The sequence below is a fragment of the Onychostoma macrolepis genome, chromosome 20 (assembly GCF_012432095.1).
Source record: "Onychostoma macrolepis isolate SWU-2019 chromosome 20, ASM1243209v1, whole genome shotgun sequence".
Classification (NCBI taxonomy): domain Eukaryota; kingdom Metazoa; phylum Chordata; class Actinopteri; order Cypriniformes; family Cyprinidae; genus Onychostoma; species Onychostoma macrolepis.
Genome location: NC_081174.1, coordinates 24,412,591 through 24,437,850, shown reverse-complemented (window position 1 = coordinate 24,437,850; position 25,260 = coordinate 24,412,591). Strand labels below are relative to the sequence as shown.

General features: G+C 35.6%; 2 protein-coding genes across 6 annotated transcripts in view; one reads left to right on the top strand and one right to left on the bottom strand.

Moving 5' to 3' along the window:
• Positions 1 to 14,437, bottom strand: part of reps1 (RALBP1 associated Eps domain containing 1) — a 23,532-nt gene extending 9,095 nt beyond the window's left edge. For 2 of the 5 annotated variants that reach the window (XM_058755319.1, XM_058755321.1), the window contains exons 1-9: positions 11,474 to 11,488; positions 10,415 to 11,051; positions 8,098 to 8,221; positions 7,105 to 7,289; positions 6,119 to 6,275; positions 5,206 to 5,327; positions 4,386 to 4,551; positions 4,227 to 4,290; positions 3,811 to 3,965 (exon numbers count right to left, since the gene is read on the bottom strand). In XM_058755319.1, the coding sequence (XP_058611302.1) occupies positions 3,811 to 3,965; positions 4,227 to 4,290; positions 4,386 to 4,551; positions 5,206 to 5,327; positions 6,119 to 6,275; positions 7,105 to 7,289; positions 8,098 to 8,221; positions 10,415 to 10,567 (1,126 nt within the window). In that variant the 5' untranslated portion in view covers positions 10,568 to 11,051; positions 11,474 to 11,488. Of the gene's footprint in view, positions 1 to 3,810; positions 3,966 to 4,226; positions 4,291 to 4,385; positions 4,552 to 5,205; positions 5,328 to 6,118; positions 6,276 to 7,104; positions 7,290 to 8,097; positions 8,222 to 10,414; positions 11,052 to 11,473; positions 11,591 to 14,305 lie in introns of those variants that run through there. The other 3 variants (XM_058755320.1, XM_058755324.1, XM_058755323.1) reach the window with 3 other exon arrangements.
• Positions 11,710 to 25,260, top strand: LOC131526796 (24-hydroxycholesterol 7-alpha-hydroxylase). The gene is made up of 12 exons (XM_058755325.1): positions 11,710 to 12,072; positions 13,040 to 13,175; positions 13,393 to 13,567; positions 14,271 to 14,420; positions 14,808 to 14,901; positions 16,124 to 16,219; positions 16,320 to 16,410; positions 17,217 to 17,350; positions 17,553 to 17,648; positions 18,833 to 18,921; positions 21,773 to 21,860; positions 24,866 to 25,260. Exons 1-12 carry the CDS (start codon positions 11,821 to 11,823, stop codon positions 24,932 to 24,934), a joined length of 1,470 nt encoding a protein of 489 aa, XP_058611308.1. The 5' UTR covers positions 11,710 to 11,820; the 3' UTR covers positions 24,935 to 25,260.

Here is a 25,260-nt window from a genome sequence, read left to right as displayed (position 1 = left end):
AAAAAGTTATGTAGAGAATTTACTGCTCAGAATTAGATCTAGGTATTATGAAGAGGGTGATAAAGCAGGTAGGTTGTTGGCTCTCCAACTGCAGCAGGAAACATCCTCCCATCTTTAAAACACCTTCAGGCACAACAACAGGTCCCATATTAATTAATAATCATTTTAGGGAATATTATACTTCTCTTTATGCATCTGAGCAAACTGCCAACCTCCCTGACTTTGTTCCCTCAGTATCCCTACAGTTGATTCTAATTTGGTTGATCAGTTCATTTGGTTCCTCTCACTATGGAGGAACTTGCCAAAGCTGCTTCATCTATGAAGTGGCAAATGTCCCGGGCCGGATGGGTATCCAGTCGAATTTTATAAGACGTTTTTGAACAAATTGGGCCCTCATTAAAAGATATGTACAATGAATCATTTAAGTCGTCAAAGCTTCCACAAACACTTAATCAGGCCTCAATCTCTTTGATCCTAAAAAGAGATAAAGATCCTTTAGACTGTTCTTCGTATCGTCCTATTAGTTTGCTTAATGTTGATTTTAAACTTTTATCAAAATTATTGGTGGTGCGTCTGGAATCTATTTTGCCTTCAATTATATCTTCAGACCAGATAGTTATTATTAAGACAGTATTTGATCAGGTAGAATGGGGATACCTTTTCTATAAATTAAATAAATTTGGTTTTGGTGAAAATTTTACTTCATGGGTTAAGCTTTTATATTGTGCTCCCCAGGCCTCAGTTAGAACAAATAATACTCGTTCAGAATACTTCAATCTTTACCGTTCCACCCACCAAGGATGCCCACTTAGCCCACTTCTTTTTGCTATTGCCATCGAGCTTCTTTCCGCCGCTTTAAAATCTGACCCATTAATAAAAGGTGTAACTAGACTAGGCATTGAGCAGAAGGTATCATTATATGCAGATGATATTCTTCTTTATATTTCAGATTTTTCTGTTTCAGTTCCTGCAGTTCTTAATGTTTTAAAATTATTTGGTTTTATTTCTGGTTATAAGCTTAATTTAAGCAAAAGTGATTTTTTTTCCATTGAATGCAGTAGCCAAAAAATACCCTTTACATATTTTACCATTTAAAATTGCACCACAAAGTTTTAAATATCTTTTTGTAATTTGTTTGTATAAGCAATAGATTTCGAGACCTTTTAAAAATCAATTTTGATAATCTACTGCTCCAGGTCCAGAAGGATCTTGAACCCATGTCCGTAGCTGGCAGAATTAATTCTGTAAAAATGTATATCCTCCCAAAGTTTATGTATTTGTTTCAGTGCATTCACATTTTTCCTTCTCAATCCTTTTTTCAGAAACTGGATAGGTTAGTTTCAGAGTTTATTTGGAATAAAAAGACTGCTAGGATTAGCAAAGCACTTCTTCAGCGACCTAAATCTTTGGGGGGTATGGGCTTACCCAACTTTAGACACTACTACTGGGCTGCCAATTTCAGGGTTTTTCAATACTGGTTAAACCAGTCCCAGTCACAATGCTCACCTATGTGGCTTGTCATAGAATCAACTTCATGTATCCCTGCTACATTGACTGCCCTGTTATACTCCCCTATTAATAGTTCACACTCTCCCTATACAAAAAATTTAATTGTAAATACGTCACTACGAATCTGGAGACAGTTTAGGCTGTATTATGGATTACAAACATTTTCTATATCTGCCCCTATAGCATCAAACTTTGCTTTCCCACCATCAATGATGGACAGGACTTTTTCTCAGTGGGCAAATTATGGTTTATCAGTGTTTAAAGATTTATATATAGATGATGTTTTTGTACCCTTTCAACAGCTCTCAGATAAGCTTTCGCTGCCCAGAAACAATTTTTTCCGATATTTGCAGGTTCGCAGTTTTTTCCATAATATGTATCCTCAGTTCCCTAACCTCCCCTCTCCTACTCCTATAGATTTAATACTTGAACCAATGTGTATTGAGAAAGGGATGATTTTAGTTTTTTCTGACAAAATATGTTCTTTGCATAGAAGCTCACTGACATCCATAAAAACTCAATAGGAGGAAGACATCTCAGACGAACTGTGGGAAAGCATTTTATACAGGGTGCATTCCTCATCTGTGTGTGCCAAACACGGTTGGATCCGATGCAAAATACTTCATTGTACTCATTGGACTAAAGCCGGGCTCACGCTGTGCGATTTTTTAAAAGTCCTTTAGGATTGTACTTGTCAGACTGTACGAACATGATGATCATGTCACACTATGGGATCTCAGTTGTCATTAATGTCAGACTGTACAACAGTCAAGACGAGTTAAAAACGGGTGCGCACAAGAAAACTTGTCTGGGGTTTTACATTATCAACCCATACATGTCCAGTGACTGCGAACTGCATTGCACGCGGGACCGAAATGTTGACGGTCATGAAAAGTATATGAACGGCAGCAATACCGGCGTATTTAAGAGGAATAGTGTATGCAGCCAGCTCTACACACCCACATGAAAACAGCGGCCCAACCAGTGTTTATAGAAAAGGCAACATATCAGATGAATTCTGTGAACGGAGGACGGGAGTGCCGGAGTTTATGGTTGATAGAATAATTCTCTAGCATTAATTCTGCTCATAGCTCATAGACAATTTGACATTCATCGTAGGGGTAGTCACACTGCAGGACTGTGCGCCAAATCTTCTGACACTGCCAGAATTTCGTTGGAGGTGATTTTAGCCTAGGATTATAGGAATCTTTTAGGATTTTCCAAATTTGTCTCAGACGACCAAAATCGCACAGTGTGAGCCGGGCTTAAGGTCAAACTTTCTAATATTTACTCTGATGTTGATCCTATCTGTGACTGTTGTCGTCAGGCTCCTGCAACCCTGGCATCTGCTCCACCTACTCACTCCTTGTGGATTAATGACATTTTTCACTTCATCAAACTGGAAAGAATTAGATACTCACTGAGGGGTTCTTCCAAGAACTTTTATAAAATTTGGGGTTCTCTCCTTGGATATATGGAAACATACACTCCCTGCATACTGGAAGATTTCATTTTTACATTCTTCTCTACTGTGTGATGGCTCCTGTAATAAGACTTTCAATTTGTTGTTTAAACAATTGTTTTGGTTGGCATAAGTGTTTTTATTTTTATTTTTTTGGGGGAGGGGGTATTATTCTTATTATTATTTTCTTTTATAATATATATTTTTGGGGTCAATAATTGTTCCAATCATCTTGGATCCCTGCTTATCTTCTTTCTCTCTCTACAAATGTACAACAGTACTCTAAAATGTTTAATATTTTGTCATTTGTGGAAAATCCTATAAATAAAGTTAAAAAACAAACAAAAAAAAAACAGTAAATCACAATATCAATATTATTATAATTTAAAATAACTTTTCTATTTTAATACATTTTAAAATGTAATTTATTCATGTGATGGAAAAGCTAAATTTTCAGATTTAGTCATGCTTATTATTCATGTTGAAAACAGTTGTGCTGTTTAATTTTTTTTTTTTATTTTTTATGAACACCAAGTTCAAAAGAACAGCATTTATTTGAAATAGATTTAGATTTTAGATTGTGCCCTTGCTGAACAACCATATTAATTGTATCATAACTTTTGAATGGTAGTGCATGTGTATAAAGAGCACCAGCAAGTGGCCACAAAAAAATTATTGTAATTACACTACAGAAGTATTTCTTCATATACCTCATGCGCATTTGGACATATATTCAGAAAAGGTTTTAAAAAGCACTCTGTATGCAGAACGTTCTGAAATAACTGAGCTGCTTATTTCCCAATTTGAAGCTGTGGTTGGTGTGAAGCTTTTCTGCTTACCTGCTGAGTCATCCAAGTCAATAAGCTTTGGCATTAGGCTCTCGGGGAGCTTTTCAGGAAGGTCATAACCATTTTTCCTAGCGACCACAAGATGAAACGCAGCACAGAACTCATCCAGGGTCAGTGCACCATCTTTATCAAAATCTGATAGCTCCCTGCAAGGTAAAACAGGTCAGTCAATACAGATGAGATGAATATTTTAAGGCACAAAAAAAAACAGATGACAAGGACAACTTCCTTTTTAAAGACAGGGCATTAACAAATTGAATGCAAATGGCTAAGATTATCAACTGATGCTGTTAAGGAGTGGCAACATATGCATGAGATCTTGGTTACACATCTGGTTCAGACAATCTACACCAAGGTCTTCCAAAATAAACAAAGAGAGACAGTGTAACTCATATAAAACTACTTACCAAATGTGAGACAGTTCTAGAATAGGCAGTTTCGACTTTGTAAAGAATTCCTTCGCGGCTGAGCCTGAACAATAGAGAATGGATACATTTTTAGGCTGGTAAATTCAAAACAGAAAACAGCATAAAGGCAGTTACTGTTCAAAACAAGGTCTCGCTAACCAGGGATGAAACCAGTGAGATCAGCCTGAATGGTCTTAAACTGGTTTATGTAATACTGTCTTTGCTCATCTGTGATTTTCCAGGGGTCATCATAACCGATGGACTGTCTTTGGATTTCATTTGTGGTCATTGCAGATGGCACAGTTCGAACTGTTGCGCTCTCCGGCTGGAGTAGAAAAGGAGGAAAAAAATAAGAATCAGATTTTGTAATACACTTATATTAGGTACACTACTGTTCAAAAGTTTGGAGTTGGTAAGATTTTCTGTAAGAATGTTTTTGCATTTTTTTTTTATTTAAAAAAAAAAAAAAAAAACTTAAAAACAGCAATATCGTGAAATATTATTACAATAAAAAAAAATCTAAATCTTTTACATTTTAATTTATTTTAAGATGCAATTTATTCATGTGATGGCAAAGCTGAATCTTCAGTCTTCAGTGTCACATGATCCTTCAGAAATCATTCTAATATGCTCAAGAAACATTTGGTGTTCATGAAACATTTCTTACTATTATCAAGGCTGAAAACAGTTGTGCTGCTTATTCTTCATTTTAAATCTGAAGATTTCAACTGTTTTTTTTTAAACAGCTTAGACAACACAAATAACTGCTTAACGACCTTGTTTTCGAATTTCTTGTATGACCGGTAATTCTCTGAACATGCATTCATTTGGGCTTGGCAAATATTTAATAAAGTCTGCTTTTGTGAACACAAAAGTAAACATCTGTTCTGCCACAGAAGCCTTGGTTACAGCAGGCTAGTGGTGACAGATTGCGTTGTATACATAACAAATGTATACATGGAGGCCCAAATTGCATTACCTGAGCTGAGGGGGGATGCATTGGAAGTGTGCTGGAGGGGGGCGTGTCTGTGAAACTGACCCAACTTTCCTGGACAGGAGGGGGTGAATGGGCAGACCACATCCCATCACCTGTAACTGGTCCTTAGGCAAGACAAAAAACAAAAATAGAAAGAGAGAAGAGAAACAGATAACAGTTAAAAAAAATTTAAAAAAAGGATAAGAATGAATCGATTTAAGAAATTACACATCCTGAAAATTGTAAGAATCCAGTACATCATGTGACATTTAACATCAAACATCTGTAAGTAGGGCTGTGCAGTTAATCGAATTTGATTATCATGCGCATCTAGTCAGTAAAGCCGTTTTCTTGATTATTAGTTAATCGCCATCACCTGCTTTCAGATGGAGCGGCAATTACTACACAGAGCCGTAGTTCACTGACAAGCTAGGCAATATCGCGTTCACTATCTAAGGCGATTTGTCTGCGATTATGAACGCGATATTGCCTAGCTTATCGGTGAACTACGGCTCTGTGTAGTAATTGCCGCTCCATCTGAAAGCAGGTGATGGTGATTTACTAATAATCAAGAAAACGGCTTTACTGACTAGATGCGCATGATAATCAAATTTGATTAATTGCACAGCCCTATCTGTAAGTATAACTGGTCTTTAAGTTAGAATTACCTACATTATAATAACTTTAATAAAAATTACTACATTAAATATTACATTATAATACTTAAATAAATCAATAATATAATATAATATAATATAATATAATATAATATAATATAATATAATATAATATAATATAATATAATATAATATAATATAATATAATATAATATAATATAATATACTGTTTGTTAATGTTAGTATGGGTTATGGTGTGACCTAAATAATATATGACCGTATTATTAAACATTGAGTACCTGGCTGTGCTTCTCTAAAAGGTGGCCAAACAACTCCTGGCACTGAGGACTGTCTGTCCACGTTTCCACCGCTTGCCTGGCGTTTGTGCTTCCTCCAGGCGTGGGGTGAAGTGGGAGGGGACTGGTGCGGTGACACTACAGGAGATGTGGTGTCCGGCTGGAGCCAGAGATAAACAAAATGAATTACTTAGTAACTTTACAGACTTCCAGCCATACAGATGGCCTTGGAACAGCAGATACATGCTGAAGTAAACAAATAGTCATTTTACAGAGGCAAAACAGTACACTTAATACAGAGACTCTATAAAGCATCCTGGAGTTAATTGCCTTGGTACAAAGAGTTCGTGGAACTCTTCAGTTATCAGACCAGTGCTTTAACCACTATCACACAACACCCCAGGTGATAATAAATAACCTATAACAACAATAATAAAAAAAAAAGTTGTCAAAGATTGAAAACTAAAATCATGACAAAAAATACAAATAAATATTAAAAAATACAATATAAAATATTATTAAACTTATTGTGTGCTATTTGTTTTATTTCTAGGCCCAGTGATTGCCTAAACTAAACTTTCCACAGTTGGCAATACCCATTTAATACTGCATCAAAAAAAACAAATACACTACCGAACACACCTGTTTATTTAAACAGAATGTTTTAAGTTAAAAGTTAAATATTATTATACATTTATTTTCTTAAAATAATGGCATATGGCATTATTTTAGCCTAAAAAGTAACCCCAGTTTCTCAATGTATATTCAAGTAATTATTCAAGTGAATAAACAGTAATAAATGAGAATTAAATTAAACAGCAATGACTGATTTTTCACTTTTTTGTCAATATTGTTATCAAATAAATATGTAATGTGAACTACATGATAGTGACAGTGACAGGTCTAGCTGGCTACATTTACAAGGCCTAATGCACTGATTTCATATTTCCACACATAATCAATAGCATACGGAATATATTCTGTAGTACCTGTGGATCTACAGTGGGCACACAGGGCTGAATCATCTCATGCGCTGACACTTTTTTGGCTTGCACTCGGCCTGGAGGTCTGGGGAGGTAGGGTCCCTGGTTCTCTGTGTCTGCGAACATGACTGCGTGCCTCGTCTCCTGCTCGTTCTTGCTCATCACAAAGCGAGGGAGGGGCAGATCCCTGACTGCAAACACAACCCCACAGACTTCAGAGCCAGATTTAATACACAACTACTGTCAACAAACTGATATTATTTGCTTAAATTAATCAGAAAATGAATCAAAACACCTCACTACCGAGGTCAAAAATTTTCATTACTAATTTCAAAATAAATGGAACTGAAATCAATAGAAACCACGTTTATCCAAAGCCTATACAAACTCCAGGGTATTGTCAGCAATTTCCTGTTGACTGCGTCTTCATGTTCTTGCAGTATTTTCAAGGCTACGAGCCAGGTCTTATTTCCTGCTTATTTATACCACTGTCAATTTCTCATTCTTTTACAAGGCCTTGTGTCTAACTTCCCAAAATTCATGTAGTGCTTTTGCACAGGGCTTCCTGCCAGGGACTGGGTTTATATAGAGAACAGCCATGATAGTCAATAAACAAACAGGAGCATTTGCATTTGGCTTAAAGGCACAAACAAACATTTCACAGAAATATACAAATACAACAGAAAAAAACAAAAAAAACAAACAGCAATTTAAATGTACAATATACTATTCAAGGACTTGAACCTAAATGCTAGCATTAAAAATGGTGTTTGCAATATACACATTGAGCCCTTTTCATCGAAGAGGCAGTAAGATTATCCTCTAATTCTTGTTATGTAATGGGCTGCAACTGCCACAATGGATTCATTTGTAAAATGAGTCTACAAAATTACAAGGATGTGATAACTTTACATTAAAAGAGCATTTTGATTTGGTGCATATGGTACACACATGCAGAAACAGCTATAAAAGGGTTTAAGAAGGTTTGTTGCTACCCACCACTGTTCAGGCTCTCCACACGCAGGGGCAGTCCAGACTGGGCCAGTGCAATAAGCTTCAGTGCAATGTAGAACTGACTCCGACCGAAATGACCGAGGCGCGTGGCCCCGCAAAGTTCAGTAATCTAGAACAATAGAAACAGAACTATGAATCATGACCTTAACAAAGAACACAAAGGTGAACATACAATAGCATGACCAGAAGTGAGTAAGTTAAAGTTAATGCCTGTTTAAACACACACACACACAATATATAAAGCACTAAGCTGGATTTGAGATAACTGAAAGAACATTTAATGAACAGTAAAACAGTGGCAATTATTTGATCTCAAACTAGGTTTTTTTTATTTAAAAAAGAAAATAAGTAAAACAGCTAAAGGTAAAATTGTCCCTCTCAAATTGATATGTATTATAAGTAAATAATATAATGTAAAAGTATATGACTACGTACACCAATAATAAATAAATGAAACTATGCATGTATGTATATATACATACATACATTGCAACATAAGCTCAAATAGTTCAAAAGTCAGCTCAGCAAGTCTGCATTTATTTTCAAATAGAGAAAAAAAAACTTAAATAACTGTTTTTTTATTCATTTTAAAAAGTAATTTATTCCTTTGACAACAAAGCTGAATTTTTAGAAGCCATCCCTTCAGTGTCACATGATCCTTCAGAAACCATTCTAACATGCTGATTTGCTGCTCAAAAAACATTCCCTATTATTATCAATGTTGAAAACAATTGTGCTGCGCAATATTGTGTGGAAACAGTGATACATTTCAGGATTCTTTGATAAAAAGAACAGAAGCTGTTTGAAATAGCTTTTTGACATTAGTGTATGTAAATACAATAATATGTGACCCTGGACCACAAAAACGGTCTTAAGTTGCTGGGGTATATTTGTAGCAATAGCCAAAAATACATTGTATGGGTCAAAATTATAAATTTTTCTTTTATGCCAAAAATCATTAGGATATTAAGTAAAGATCATGTTCCATGAAGATATTCTGCAAATTTCTTACCGTAAATGTACAAAAACTTCATTTTTGATTAGTAATATGCATTGCTAAGAACTTCATTTGGACAACTTTAAAGGCGATTTTATCAATATTTAGATTTTTTTGCACCCTTAGATTCCAGATTTTCAAATAGTTGTATCTCGGCCAATTGACACTTAAGTGTCAAATTGACACTTAAGACGGGTTTTGTGGTCCAGGGTCACATATGTGTTACACAAATGATATTACAGGCCAGGCATAGAATGCAACACTTAACAAGGGGTCTAAATCTCTCTATCCACCATGGGTTCCTTCCTTGAATTAGACAACACTTTGGTCAATCCCTAACATAAATGGCAGTATACATATTACAACTCACTTCAACCAGAAAACTAATAATATTTAATATACATAGCTGTTAATCAGCCCGGCAAAACATTAAAAATCCATTGGAAAAGAAACAACACATAAAAAACTATGGTATTTCACACATGCCGTTGTCTATTACTTGTATTACAGATCAATAAATCTGTTGCTCAACTGCATCTTTTTAGTGTGTTGATCTTGTCTGTCACTAGCAACTCATGGAAACACCCCTTCACTAAACTCTGGCCACAAACCTAGAAGCAAATAAAGACTATGAAGACCACAAGTTATTTTGAAACTTATGCTCTAACAGTGCTGAGTGTAGCAACAGATGAGTGTTAATCAGCACCCATCATCAGCGAAGAAACAAACACCACTCTGACACTTCAAAAACCAGCAACCTCCAAAAAGACGCTTGACAGTGCAAAACTATCAGAATAGAATGAAATCAAATATTATCAACAAGTTGTGATCGGTTGAAATATAGTTAATAAATTAAACCGCTTGTTTTGACATTACATAAATAAATGGTCACACATTGTGCATAACCTCAAACCTTCCTCCTTGCATTGATACTTTTATGTGAGAAAAATCACATTTCAAAAGTCATCATCTGTATGGATCTCATGACAAAAGCAGAAAGTGACTATTTATTCTGATATTTAAGAGGAAGCAGGCGCAACTAATAATGCTAAAGACTTGCACAACACAGGAAACAAAGTTTAACCCTCCAGATGCATCACCCTTCATCTGCAACTCAGCAACAATGAGATTCATTCATCAGATCGGTCTAAGCACTCTTGAATTCACCCAAATGATCCATTAGAGCTGTTAGCATGTCTGAAACGATGGACTCGAGCCATCGGTTCAACTTACCGAAGTGTAGAAGCATAACAACAAAGATATGCTGACTAATACACACATATCTGAATCAGATGCATTCTGTACCTGATGGACCACTTCGTTTGAGAGCTGGGCCGCCCGGAAGAGGTCTAGAACTTTGCCATTGGAAGCCACTTTCTTGGTATTATCCACATCACAGGAGAGGAAGAGTTCAGAGTAATATTTCTGCTCGACATCGCTCAGTGTTAAACTCTCCATCGTGGCATCAAACCCGCAGCTGGTGGCTTCACCTTATCAGGCCAGTGTCGTGCCTTTCGGTGTATGAGCAAGACAAGAAACTAGCAAAGCACAAGTAAGATCCTTCTATGAAATGAACGGACCCGAAAGAGCGTGTTTCGGGGCGCTTGTTGTTGTTTTATGTACCGTTAGTCGCTGTCTTTGCTCTTGTCTTTTGGCCCTCGCAAAGTCAAGCAAACTAATAGAGCCTGGGACGTCGGAATTCAGCGCTAACAGCGTCGAGACTGGGTTCCGCCGTCGCGCTGGCTCTTTAAGAGGAGGATATGGCCGTTGGTGGAGCGGTGGAGCTCGTGTAGCCGCTGAACGATGTTAGGAATAAAGTTTCTGGCTCTTTGGGCTGCTTCTCTCTGCAGACAGCGCCGCCATTCCTGGACCCCGTGACGTCATGGCCCAGGCGCGGAGGACCCGGATGGAGTGTGGCGTCACAGATGTGCCGTCAGCAAATCTAATCCATGTTGGTTTTAATATATAGAGAATTCGTTTTGTTTAATGGCTCTCTTAAATATATTGGTAATAAAAAAATTATTAAATTGAAAAAATTGTTAAATTGAAAGCGATTTATTATTTTTTTATTTAATTATAAATATTATTTAATTATATTATTTTATTTTTTTTTAATTACTATATCTTAGATTGCGCCAAAATTTACTTTGGTATGAACACGTTTCCAAAATGTGTATACTATATTTTGAATAATTTAATCTGTAGCAGATTCTAGAAATTTTAATACCATAATACTTTAATTTTAATTTCAATTTAAGATACACTTATTATATATAAAGTTCCTTGACACAGTTAAAGAAAACTTACTTGCTTCAGCGCCACAGATATTATTGGATCAATAGACTCACAACAAAATTTACTTACGTGTTGAACCACCAAATTTGATATATTTAGCTAACTCTTCTTTATTCATTCTGCATTATAATTTTTTAACTGTTTAAGTTTGAATGAACTGCTGAGTTAGCAGCACCTGTCTCCCAGTGATCTAGATAAGGGGAGGGCTTCATATAGTAGGAGGGGTTATGTAATGGTGTGAAGACAGTGGGCGCGGTTAGCGTAGTGGTAGGAGGAGCTAAAGCTATAATAGCAGGGGTTAGTGTTATGAAGTCACACGGGCTTGTTCATAGTGGGAGGGGTTAGTTTCATGGCTCAGATCATTCGCAATGAGGAAATCCGATCTGATACGTGACCGCTGATCAGTGTAATCATATATGTTAACAGGACCTTTTGACACAGACTCATCATATGCGCTCCAGACCAGCATCACTAGACTCCAGGTTGCGATGGAATGGATTACTTTAATTTTGACTGTTTCTATTGTGATTATTTCTTTTCATCTTCTCTTTGGCAAAAGAAGTCATCCCAATGCTCCTCCATGCATAAGAGGTCGGATACCTTGGTTTGGTGCTGCTTTTGAATTTGGCAAAGCACCTTTGCATTTCATTCAGCAAGCCAGAGCCAAAGTAAGTTCGTCCACTGGGAAATTACTTGAATAGAGAACCATAACTGTAGTCTATATGATATGCATATAGTTTTTTTTTCATAGCTATAATATTTGCATATAATTTTTATTTAGTGAACAAATTAGCAAATTAGAACATTTGTTATGTAAATTAAATATGTAAAAATGTATTTAAAAGGTTGGTAACAGTTTTTGGCATAAATCATACAGGGTTGGTCTGGCAATGGGTCCAGAAGTTCAGCCCCTCCCCTGCAAATTTTGATGAACCTGTTGCACTCACCTACTGTACAAAAATGTAAAAGTGCAGTGTAATCATTTAGATTTTTAAAGTAACAGTTTGTCGATATAATTCTATATTTTACACGTTCTCCTAAAATGAGCAGCACATTATTATTACTATAATTATTTTAAACAATATTAGAAAATGTGCCATCAGGCTTTGTATCTTAATACACATCTTTGCTTTAGCATGCTTGTCTATTTATTTATTGGGATGGCTGGCTGTTTATACTTTCAATACTTTCATTAGCAACTACAAAAAAATGTGATGTTGACGTGTTTTGTTTTTGTGCTGTGCCATACTAACCGAGTTTGAAGACAGTTCAGTTCAGCACCTCTAATTTATGCAACTAGGACAGAAGCTGCACACAGTGGCCCTTTCTGACACAATTTTTGTTCTGGGCACCGCTGTGCCAGTTCTCTGAAAGCATGGGAGATAATGAGAGGTTTGCTGAATAGACAACTGCTCTATAAAATTCAGTAATTGCTTCTGCCAAGGCAAGAAATCACACAAAAAGAGTGCTTTTAAGGTTCTCTGGGGGGTCACTGAATAAATGTATTTAATTGCTTGTTTTTGTGCTATATTGTTTTCACTTAATTTGCATCTTAATATAAGATTTAATCATTTGTATAAAATAGAAATAATAAAGCTTAATTTCAAAAGTATAATAGTGTGTTTGTTCTTCTAGTATGGCCCAATTTTCACTGTTGTAGCTGCTGGGAAGAGACTGACATTTGTGACCCTAAATGAGGATTTCCGAGCTTTTTTCACCTCCAAAGATGTTGATTTTGAACAAGCAGTGCAAGAAGCTGTTCACAACACAGGTATAATACTCGTGGTAAATGTTTAGATTCATAATCAATTGCTAAAGCTCTTGAATCTACACTATTACTCTCTTATACATGACCTTAGACTCTGAACTCGATAAGATGATTTATGACTGTCCTTGACTGACTTCCTTTCAATACTGCTGATGACTGAACGTCATCAGTACTATAGTCTGTGATAATGTGGTAATGTTAACCTTGGGTTCCTGTCCAGCTTCTATCAGCAAAGACAGTTTCTATAAAACCCATCCAACCTGTGCCACCATAATCAAAGGCAGACTGACTCCGGGCAACACGGCAATGCTCTCTGTTCATCTCTGTGAAGAATTTAATGACCATCTAGAGAACCTTGGAAGGGAAGGATCTGGACAGCTGAACGAGATCATCAAGTATAGTCTTCTTACTTTAATTATTTACATTGTGCTAAAGTTTCACTTAGAGAACAGTAGACGCACCTTCCATACATTTCACTGCAACTGGTTAACACAAAAAAGGGAAATTCTGTGCTCAATAATGCCACTGTATATCAATGGATTATTCTTATGAGATGTAGAGTATAAAGAAGCTATAACAAAATTGTGCTGATTGCAAAAGAAAGGCCTAATATTACCTAATTTGATATTGCTGAGTTCAAAAATATTAGACCTTTCTATAATGTACAACAATCACATATGTATCAACTATAATGCATTTATCAAAAGCAGTCAAATGTCACAAGTTACAAAAAGTATTCAACATGTATCATTTAACTTACAATCTCCAAAGGAGTGGGAAAATATGTTCAAAAACTCCATTTAATGTCAAAGAACTTAACATAAACACGTTTATAAATACACAAAATCTATAATTTTCTGTCACTGTTTGGATGTAGTAAAACTGAAACACCCACAGATGTATCAGAAAACATCTGGGTTATGTTTGCATTTTCTTGCCACTGGCCATAATTCTAAAATTTACATCAAAATCAGGCATAAAATTTTGTCTTCAAGAAGTGAAAATTGGCTGAAAATTGAACAAATTGTTGTATTTCAAGATAATATCATTAATTTATTTTTTGAAAACTGTATTATGCACTTTGTTTCTTGTTTTCAGGAGTGTTATGTATCCAGCAGTAATGAGCAACTTACTGGGCCGATATAACTCCCCTAGTAACGCTCTCACCAGGCAGGAGTTCCTGGAGAAGTTCACAATGTATGATGAAGGATTTGAATACGGCTCCCAACTCCCAGACATGTTCTTGAAGTGTGTGAGCACTACTGCCACAATATTACTGAAAGCTGCAATTATAAAACACAATTAGTCTCCTGAATCATCTTTATACGTTATTTGAAAAATAATCGACTAAAGGCCTTGCATATCAGCATACACTCTAAAAAATGCTGGGTTAAATACAGCCCAGCGCTGGGTAAAATATGGACGAACCCAGCGGTTGGGTTACTGCCCAGAAGGTTGGGTTAAACATTTAACCCAACTATTGATTGAAAACAACCAAAATGTGTTCTGTCCAATATTTACCCAGCACTGGGTTGTATTTAACCCAGCATTTTTTAGAGTGTACATTTCTGTTTAAATACATTCAAAACTTCTGTAGCCAAAGAGAACCAAAGGATGCATCTTTTGTGTCTTCAGGCAATGGGCAAACTCGAAGCAATGGCTCCTTTCTCTGCTGAGAAATATGGCTATCAGAGCACAGGAGACCCTCTACCATGAGAATGATGGAAAGGTAATATTGGTAATCTATGTAAGCTGCTCCACATGTTCATGATAAAAGACAATGATGGCCCTTATATTTTAGGATATCTTATCTGCCAAATGTTTCACTCTCCAAACAGAGCTGACTTGTCAAAAAGTGTTGAATTACCTTTTAAATTTTTACTTAAAGGAATTGTTCACCCAAAAATGAAAATTTGCTGAAAATTTACTTGCAGATGTACTTAAAATTTACTTACCCTCAGGCCATCTTAGATGTTTCTTCATCTGAACAGATTTTGAGAAATTCAGTATTACATCACTTGCTCACCATTGGATTCTCTCTAAATTGAATGGGTGCCGTCAAAATGAGAATCCAAACAGCTGATAGAAACATAACAATAATTCACAAGTAATCTGGACCATATGACTCCAGTCCATCAGTTAATGTTTTGCGAAGTGAAAAGCTGATGAAAAGAAATGAATTCATCATTAAGACATTTTAATTTTAATCCATTGCTTCTGGCCAAAATACAAGTCCATTATCTATAATAATGCTTCTTCCAGCAAAAAAAAGTCCATTTGTTGTCCTCTCATATCAAAATCCATGAACGTATTTATTTAGGACATTTTTGGATTGTTTTCACTTGTAAACTGTGCTTGATCTGTGCATATTTCTCTCCTGATTCAGACAAGTCAGACAATATTATAGACAGAAGACTCTCAGAAGCAATGGTTTGAAGTTAAAAACTTATTAATGATGGATTTGTTTTTTTACAGACATGCAGCTTTTCACTTAACAAGATGTTAATTGATGGACTGGAGCCTTGAGGATGACTGTTGTTACTGATGTTGATCTTGAAACACGTGGTGTTTCATCTTCCTTATGGGTAGCCCTTCACTGCAGTACACAAGATCCATCCAGGGGGTGGAGATGGTAGGCTTAGGGGTGGAGACGGGTAGGTTTAGGGGTATGTAAGGTGGGAAGAGTTGGATATGGATCCAACCTTGCTCCTTGGATCTTGTGTTCTGCACTGTTTTCACCAACAGAGGGAGCTAAAGAGTTTCCATCGGGCTGCTAAGGCTTTTTTTGCAGGACTATATGGCATTTGAAGTTTCACAGTTTTGTTCTTCTCATCATCATAAATAATTTTTTGATTTTGGAATCAGCATAATATTAGAAATCTATCTGCTGTATTTGGTCATTATATAATAAAATTCCAAATAGTTTCTGATCTGTCACTGTTTCTCTTTAGACTTTACTACAGCACCTGGCTACTGCAATAAGTGACAAATATCTTCCCAATTATGGTTTACTTTTGCTTTGGGCTTCCCTGGCAAATGCTATACCAGTAAGTGAGAGGTTCAGTGCTATTACACAATATCTTTCTATGTGTTAGCTCAGATTTGACATTCAACATAACGAGGACAAACGTTTTCACTTTATTCTAGATTACATTTTGGGCCATTGCTTTTATTTTGGCCAATCCTGAAGCATATAAGATTGCAATGGATCAGATCAACGCTGCCCTCAGAGACCAAGGTAAAACCAATATCTTAAAACCAATGGTTTTCAAACTGTATAGCCCCACCCAGACTGGTTTCATAAATTGCTTTCAGTATAAACATAATTAACTATGTACTATCATTTGAAAATGTACGGTCTGTAAGATTTTATATGTTTTTGACTCACCAAGGCTGCATGTATTAAATCAAAAATACGGTAAAAGCAGTAATATTGTGAAATATATTTCAAATATTTTCAAATATAATTAATTCCTGTGATGACAAAGCCAAATTTTCAGCATCATTACTTCAGTCATCAGTGTCTCATCATGATCCTTCAGAAATCATTCTAATATGCTTATTTAGTGTTCAAGAAGCATTTCTCATCAATATCAATGTTGCAAACAATTTCTCTGATTTTCTTTTCTTTTCAGCATTCTTTGATCTCTCTCTCTGAGGCCTCTTATACATTAAACGTCCTCCATTATCCACTAGAGGGCAGAAAACTCTCATGCAATGTGTTTGACAAGTCTGACAGTACATTTCAAAATTTTTTGCATTATATATGTTACAAAAATTAGACAAATTTTCCCATATGTGCTAATAAACATGATTTGCATATTGCATATGCAAGTGCATGCATAGTTCATGTATGCAACTCTATGTGCACAACGCAAAAGCACATGACAGTTAAATATAAATGTAAAAAAGTGTTTCACTGTGCTTCTGTTTAGATCTATCCAGGCTTTGTTACTGAATGAAACTTTTTCTTAAGCACACATCAGTAGTACTTAAAGCTATGGATAGTCAATATAGTGCTGGTGTGTTTGCTTTGCATTCAAGACAAGGAGAAGACAAAGGTGACCCTAGATGACTTACAGCACATGCCATATGTGAAGTGGTGTATCATGGAAGCCATTCGGCTGAGGGCCCCTGGAGCCATCACTCGTAAAGTAGTGCGGCCTCTCAAATTGCAGGTCAGCCACGACAGATTATGCAATGCATTTTATTTCAGTGTTTTTATGCATAGGTCTATAAGTGCAGTCTGTATATATGAGCTATGTACTAATAATTATATATCAGTATATTGAGATCTGCCCTTTTGACTCACAAAAGCAAACATTATCAGGCTTTTTTCTCAGCTAAAAAAAAACTGTATGCATGTTTTCTGCTTTTCAGAATTATGTTATCCCACCTGGAGACATGCTGATGTTGTCTCCCTACTGGGCTCACCGAAACCCGAAGTATTTCCCAGACCCGGAAGATTTCAAACCTGTGAGTAACTTCACCCTTCTGAATGACCTCAGCCACAGGATGAGGTTAACACAAATTCCTCTATAAACCAAAATAAAATAGACACAAGACACATGCTCATAAAATGTTTTTTTTTATAGCAGGTAAAGTGCTTTACTATTAAATGTTCCTGTACTTTTTGAGGTTTTTTTTAATGTAGTTTGTTTTGCTCTATGATGGAACCGGCATCTCTTTTATTGGTATTTTCTTTCAATAAAACTTCCTCCTTCCATTTTGTCTGGCAAGGCACAGAGTGCTGGTCACAATGTGCTTGAAAACTCCAGCTGTGCTCCATTAAAACAGGAATAATAGGTCTGTATGTGTTCAAGGAAAGCCTGACAGTTATCTTTACAATTAACCTTCCGGCAAACGCCTATAGAGATTCCATTACACTTCTGTCTACTAATGTCTTAAAGGAAATAGCACAGCTCACAGAGACTGGGTCAGACCTAAATCTATATGCTTTAAATGCAGTTTTTAGCAAAAGATATACAGTGTAAATGCATTTAAATGAGTGCATCCGTGGGTAAAGAATAAAGAATGCATTTAAAGAGTGCATTCATGGGTCACTTTCTTCATTTTCCTTAATGGAATCTAACTATTTTACACAATGAATAGATACACTCTTAAAAATAAGGTGCTTCACGATGCCATAGAAGAACCTTTTTTGTCTAAATGGTTCCATAAAGAACCTTTCTGTTTCACAAAAGCAAGGCATGACAAACATGACAAAAGGCATTAAAAATTTAAAAAAAAAAGTTATAAAACTTATTAAATTAAATTATAATTCAGATTATAAAAAGGGATGAGATGGTTCTTTAAAGAACCAGTGTATGGTTGATGACTAAATGGACATTCAGTGGTCTTTTGCATCAGAAAACTATTGTTTTGAATCTATGAAAACCTTGGAAGGCAGGACTTTTTGACCAGTTTGAAAGACTTCTAAGTTTGTTGATGCAACTCAAGAGCAATTATTCATTTATGCCCACAATAAAGCCGCATTAGTGAACAGATGGACATTGCATAGAGAGTTATTTAGAGATTACTGTAAATATGTCTTGTTATTAAATGAAATCTTGGAGTGCTGGAAGACAGGCTCAAATGGTATATTCTGGACTGGCCCTCGTCTGAGTGGATTATTTTTAATGAAACTTTTCTTCCCACAGGAACGATGGGAAAAGGCAGATTTAGAAAAGAATGTCCACTTGGAAGGGTTTGTGGCATTTGGAGGGGGGAAAAATCAGTGCCCAGGAAGGTTAGAAAAACTCTTGTGTTTATACAAAATAATCATCATGTACACTCAAAAATAATAACATTCAATGAACTTAATTAAATCGAGGAAAGTATTCCATGCAACTGAATATAATTACTATAATTATTCATTACTATTATTTTTTTTCTTGTCTACTGGATAAATTTGTCTCAAAGTAATAAATGTATTTTTTTATATTTCATTTTGAGGTTTTTGTCAGTTATTTGCTATTAATATTGGAGAATGTAACATGTTGCATTAATTGATAGTAAAATGTAAAATGATTAATTGAGTTATTTTAATTCATAAAATTTGCTTTGCATTATTCTTTTATATTTTTTTCTTAGTGCATTTTGTTTCTTTTCCCCTGGACACCTTGACTGAACTTGTTGCATCATTCACGAAGTCAGTTCAGAGATGTTTGGGATTTCAAACCATGCACATTTGACCCGGTTGTATTTTAGTTCCTTTTCCAGTAGGGAAAGAGCTAAATATATAAAAATGTCAGTCAAAATTATGTTTAAGTAAGCAATAAAATTTTATTCAGCAATAAAATCGGACAGTAATGTTATTATACTTATCAACAGCTTCTCTAGGTTAAATCATCCAAAAAAAAAAAAAGGCTTTTTTTAAGAGTGGTTCAGCTAATGCTCTTGTGCTCTGGAGTAAAAAAAACAGCTGATATGATAAAGGCTATTTTAACTGTAAGCAGGACTACATCCTCCATTTTGAGCATTATAAAAAATAATATACTTTTTCATTTAAAACATATAAAAACAAAGTTTATGAAAGTTGGAAGCACCTGTGGTGAGTCGGGGGCTGTTTTTGCCCTCTAGCAAGGTTTGGTGGTTTGGTCTTTGGCCTGTAGCAGGAACGTTATGGGTTCAACTTGGCCTATAGCAAATGCCACAAGCTGCACCGGCCCATCTTTCCCCTTTGGCTCTCTTGCTGAGAATGTCAGTTCCCTTAGGTTATTTACACCGAGACTGGCAGAAAAAAAAGTTCATTGCTATTACCACCAAGAACTTTATCAGGGTATGATTTGAATTACAAGCGATACTTGTAAATCATTGAGCTGCATTATTGATAGTGTGCACTATGGCTCCATTCCTGGTATACTGCCATGTTGATATAGATTCATGGCACTGCTTTTATGTTGTACTGAGCATTCTTGGCCCTTATGTCCCAGCCCTTTGGGCCCCTACTGATGACATCATGAAGGCCCTGGGGAGTGTGCGGCCAGGGTCAGTATGACGTTAATAGAGCCGTATAAAGACTGGGAGAACTTTCCCAGCTGCACAGGAAGATCAAAAGCATAGGCACAGACCAGTGACCTTTCGAAACCCACCAGAACAGATGCATCTACATTTATCATTCTGGGAATATATGAGAGAGAGAAACAGAAGCAAGAGAGAGGTGGAGTAATACAGAGAAAAAGGAGATAAAGGTTTTTTTTCTCTTAATTCTCTGCTGCTCTTTGGTCTTTTTTGACCAGACCTTTTTTTTTTTTTTTACGTTTTACTTCATTGGATATGGAACTTGGTAAAGGTTTTGGTGCTTGTTATGTGAACACACACACACACACACACACACACACACACAAATAAAATAAAAATCATGGACATTATATCAACCTCACATTTGGAACACAACTTGTTTAGATTTATGGCTTTGATTTTTACATCACACAAATTTAGAGTAAAACATGTTATAGAAAATATATATTTCATATAAAATTTAAAAATAGTGTTTTTGGGCATTTTTCATAATAATGAACTTAAATTTCTATAAGGTTTTTTTTTCTTCGTTTTTTGAGTCAGTGCTCAAAAAGTGGTTAAAAGGGAAAAAACATTGTCACAGCTATTCCATAAATATAACTTAGTACCATAAAATCTCCTAAAAATCTAAAATATTAAGTCATCAAACTAAAATATAGCACATTCATTTCATTGGGGGGAAAAAATCATAATTAATAATAGGGTTAATAATAATTTTTTATAATAAAATAATATAATAAAATAATAAATTCATTAAAACAAACATGAATTATATGAACAAATATAAAATTAATTCTCCACTATAGAAACATATGTGAGTGTCACATTCTCTCTGGAATAATTTCAAATGCCATTGAAATATTCAATCCATGCCTACCAACTTCCTGCATTCAAATGTCACATTGTCATGAGGCGGCTCTGTAATGATTACTCAGGCTTGTATAGATCTCTTAGCTGGACGCTGTCATAAATTAGTACACTGAGTGTGGCAAAACCCACGTATTTCATTTTCCCTCACTCAATCTGATTTAATTTTGATCATTTTAGGAGATTGGCTACTTGCGTCACGAACACAGTGCCCCTGAATGAGTCACGGCCCTCAAGGTTATTTGGGCTGATTATTTCAAGAAACATGACTTGCATCTCTCGCCCTCCCTTTATTGCCTCCCATTATTCCTTGCTATGTCTCACCCAGGAACCATCTTGTTCTCCATGCCTTAATTCTTTCACTTCGATTCACCTGATATTCCTCCTCCCCAATCCGCCTCCAAACAAGGCCACTGTGCCTATGCACCTGGAATTTGAACGCAAAAGAAGACATTCATTCACATTTGGTTTTCTACCTGCAATTTCAATCACAGTTTTCCCACGTGTTCGGCAGCACTCGAGGGAGGGTGCAATGGCAGCTAGACAGCATACAATATTCCATCAGAATACTAATACACACAGTATACTATTCAGTCTGGCTTGTAAAGTGATGAGCACTTCAGTACAATGCATTTTTCTTTCTTAATGAGAAAGAGCACATTCAAAAGAAAGAGACAATAAGAAGCACTTGTTGTTTATTGTGTCAACAGGTGGTACGCTGTTATGGAATTGCATATGTTTGTGGCCCTCATTCTCTACAAGTTTGAATTCACCCCGCTGGATCCAGTACCCAAACCGGTAAGAGGCCTGAGAAAGAGTAACATCCAATGGAGAATGGTAAATAAGCCTTGAAAGAGATGGCTTCAAAGTAGGCATTAGGTTAATCATTTCCAGATGTGTTCCTATGGCAGTATTTACCCAACAACAGCCCAATCTAATGCTTAAGCAGCGTCCTGCACTTTACCCTTGCAATTCTCAGGCCTGACCAAAAATAGCTTTGTAAGTTTCGGCCACCAACGACTAAGTTCATACGAGGAACGTGGATCTAGATATGAAACGTGCATTCAACTATTTTATCGGTCATTAATGTATACTTTTGGAGGGGAACAAGATTTATGTTTTACAGCAACTTGATAAATACACAATAAATTGATAAATAATTTTAGATTTTTTTTTTTTATTTTTATTATCAAACCCAGACAGGACAAAACCAATCCATAGGGATGGGGGGATCGGTCCTAAAGTATCGATACTTTCGATACTGATGTTGTATCGAAAGGATTGATCCTCATATAAAAATATTGATTCTAAAGTGCATTTTTACGAAACTTGGTACATAAAATAAGCTTCTAAGTGGAAAAATAGACTATATTAGCGAATAATTGTGTTGGATAGAGCTATTTCTTCTGCTCATCAGAACACACGCAAATGCTGAAAGACAGAACCAATCAATCACAGACAGCGTTCGCTGCTGACGCATGGCTCAGTCACAGTGCTTGTTCAAATAGGGCTGCGTTTCCCAGAAGCATTAGGAGATCTTAAGAAACCATTGCCACATTAAATTAATTCTGAAAAATGCATCACAAATATCCACACGAATATGAAGCAGCAATAATCAGAAATGTTTCAGCAAATAATATTAGAATGATTTCTGAAGGATCATGTGACACTGAAAAAATTCAGCTTTGATCACAGATGCATTTTAAACTATATTTTAAAATATATTAAATTATAAAGTAATTATTTTTAATTATATTTCACAATGTTGTTGTTTTTACTGTTTTTTTTTTTGTTTGTTTTTTTTCCTTTTGTTCAAATAAGTGCAGCCTTGGTGAGAATGAGACTTATTTAAAAAAATATTACAAAATCTTAATAACCCCAAACTTTTGTGTACATGTAATATTTATATTAAATAGGCTGGTTTGTGCAAGTAAATTTATTTAAACTGCACTGTAAAAAAAAAAAAAAAAAAGTTGAGCGAACTTAAAATTTTAAGGCAACCAGCTTCAGCAGATTTTTGATTTTTCGCAACTTGTCGTTTTAAGTTTATACAACAAAAATTTGAGAATCTCCCACAAAAATAAGTTGAGCAAACTCAAAAATCTGCTGAAGCTGGTTGCCTTAAAATTTTAAGTTCGCTCAACTTTTTTTTTTTTTACAGTGTGGTTGTTGAAAGTTCAAATAGATTGTGTTATGTTCTGTAATTGCTGTTAATAAATCTGACAGAAAAAAAAAATATGCTAAAGTTTCACCTTTAGGGGTACAACAGCCTGGCAACCTTTTACAAAAATTAACCATGGTTTTATTACAGTAACCACAGTTTACCACAGTATTTGTAGTAAAACTGCAGTAACCACAAATTTACCATGGTAATAATAATAGGCTAATAATAATAAATTTTAGTACTTATGTAACACCATGTTTATTTTTCTTGAGGTACCCTCAAAGGCACACCTTGTACTTTTAGGGGTATAGGTGCACCTTTGAGATTACTGCCCAAGTAAACGGCTAAAATACAATTTTAGTATATTTTATTTCTGACAGTGTAATAAAAAATTTAAATGTAAAAAAAATAAATAAATCATGGCTTTAAAATCTAATATTAAGTGAGTATAATTACTGATTATATTATTTTAATAATTTAAAAGATCAGTTTAGTTTAGAGGTATCGTATCGGTATCGACGATACTGGGCTTGAAAATATCGGTATCGGATCGAAAATAAAATAAGAGGTATCGCCCATCCCTACCAATCCAAATCGGGTGTGTCTCACTTATCTTTAAAAGTGAAGCTGCGGGCTCTTTGATCGCCCCTTGGTGGCTCGCTGCAGTACAGGTCATAAACCCCACCCTCTCCATGTAAACGAATGGGACTTAAGTCAAAAAAAAAAAAAAAATGACACTTCCAATACAATTTTCCGAAATAAGGTTTCGGTCATTTAAGGTAGTTGTTATCACGCTGATATATGTTCAGTTGTTCATTTTTGTGATACGTTTGATTTTAGCTAGTAGTTTGATGCTATAAAAACGGGGCGTGTTGTTATGCGGGGGTTTGGGCGGGAGCTTGATTCCACGGCTCCACCTCATGACACTACTGCGTAGACTCAGGCTCCAAATGACGTCATTTACTCAAGAAGGCAGCGGCCATACTGAGATGTATTCGCTTCACTTTTCTATAGTGGAAGGAAGCGGAGATGCGTCGTCCATCTTTTTTTAGTATGTGATCCAAATAAATAAATAAATACACTACTGATTAAATTTTTGGGGTCAGTAAAAAAAAAATAAAATTGTTTGTTTTTTTGGAAAGAAATTAATACTTTTATTCAGCAAGGATGCATTCAATTGATCAAAAGACATTTATAATGTTACAAAAAAATCTATTTCATATAAATGCTGTTCTTTTGAACTTTATATGCATCAAACTGTCTTGAAAAAATGATTTCAGCATTGGTAATAATAAGAAATGTTTCTTGAGCAGCATATCAGCATATTAGATTCCTTTCTGAAGGATCATGTGGCACTGAAGACTGGAGTAATGGCTGCTGAAAATTCAGCTTTGCCACAGAAATGAATTACATTTTAAAACCTTTATCAAATAAAGAGACCTCTTTCAAAAACATTTAAAATATCTTACCAACCCCAAATTTTGAACAGTATTGCATTAGATATATAGATATTTGGATAAAACCAAAAATAGTTAGAAATATGCAATCTGATTACTTAGATAGAATATACTTAATAGCATTGTATATTTTATTTATGTGGTCACTGTATTTGATAAATATATGCATCTGGTTCTTGCAGAGCCCTCTGCATTTGGTGGGAACCCAGCAGCCAGACGGACCCTGTACAGTAAAATACAAGCATAGATAGACGCTCATGTTCAGAGGGCTGTGCTGCTGCTTTAGAGCCTTGTTGACGGTCTTGATATAAGAGTTGCAGAGATCAACTGCATATCCTGGGCTGAGCTTCAGAGGTTTGGAGCATCATGGTGAATGTTAAACAGTGACTTGGACACAGGCAAATACTATATCCCTCTAAAGGAAACCAGAAAATCATACAACGCTAAAGGTAATTTAGGATATTAGTTTTAATATATATTACCATTTTGTAGGCTCAACCTCTTGTATAACTGATGGCATAATAGAGATGATATATATCAGAAAGCATGAGGTTGTGGAAATTCCTTTCCCAGACTG

Bases quoted from the DNA above. Each gene is read 5' to 3' on its own strand.
- LOC131526796 (XM_058755325.1), top strand. From the start codon at position 11,821: ATGTTAACAGGACCTTTTGACACAGACTCATCATATGCGCTCCAGACC. The intron at 13,568-14,270 runs GTATAGTCTTCT...TCTTGTTTTCAG, and splicing joins CAGCTGAACGAGATCATCAA to GAGTGTTATGTATCCAGCAG. The intron at 14,421-14,807 runs GTGTGTGAGCAC...TTGTGTCTTCAG, and splicing joins CTCCCAGACATGTTCTTGAA to GCAATGGGCAAACTCGAAGC.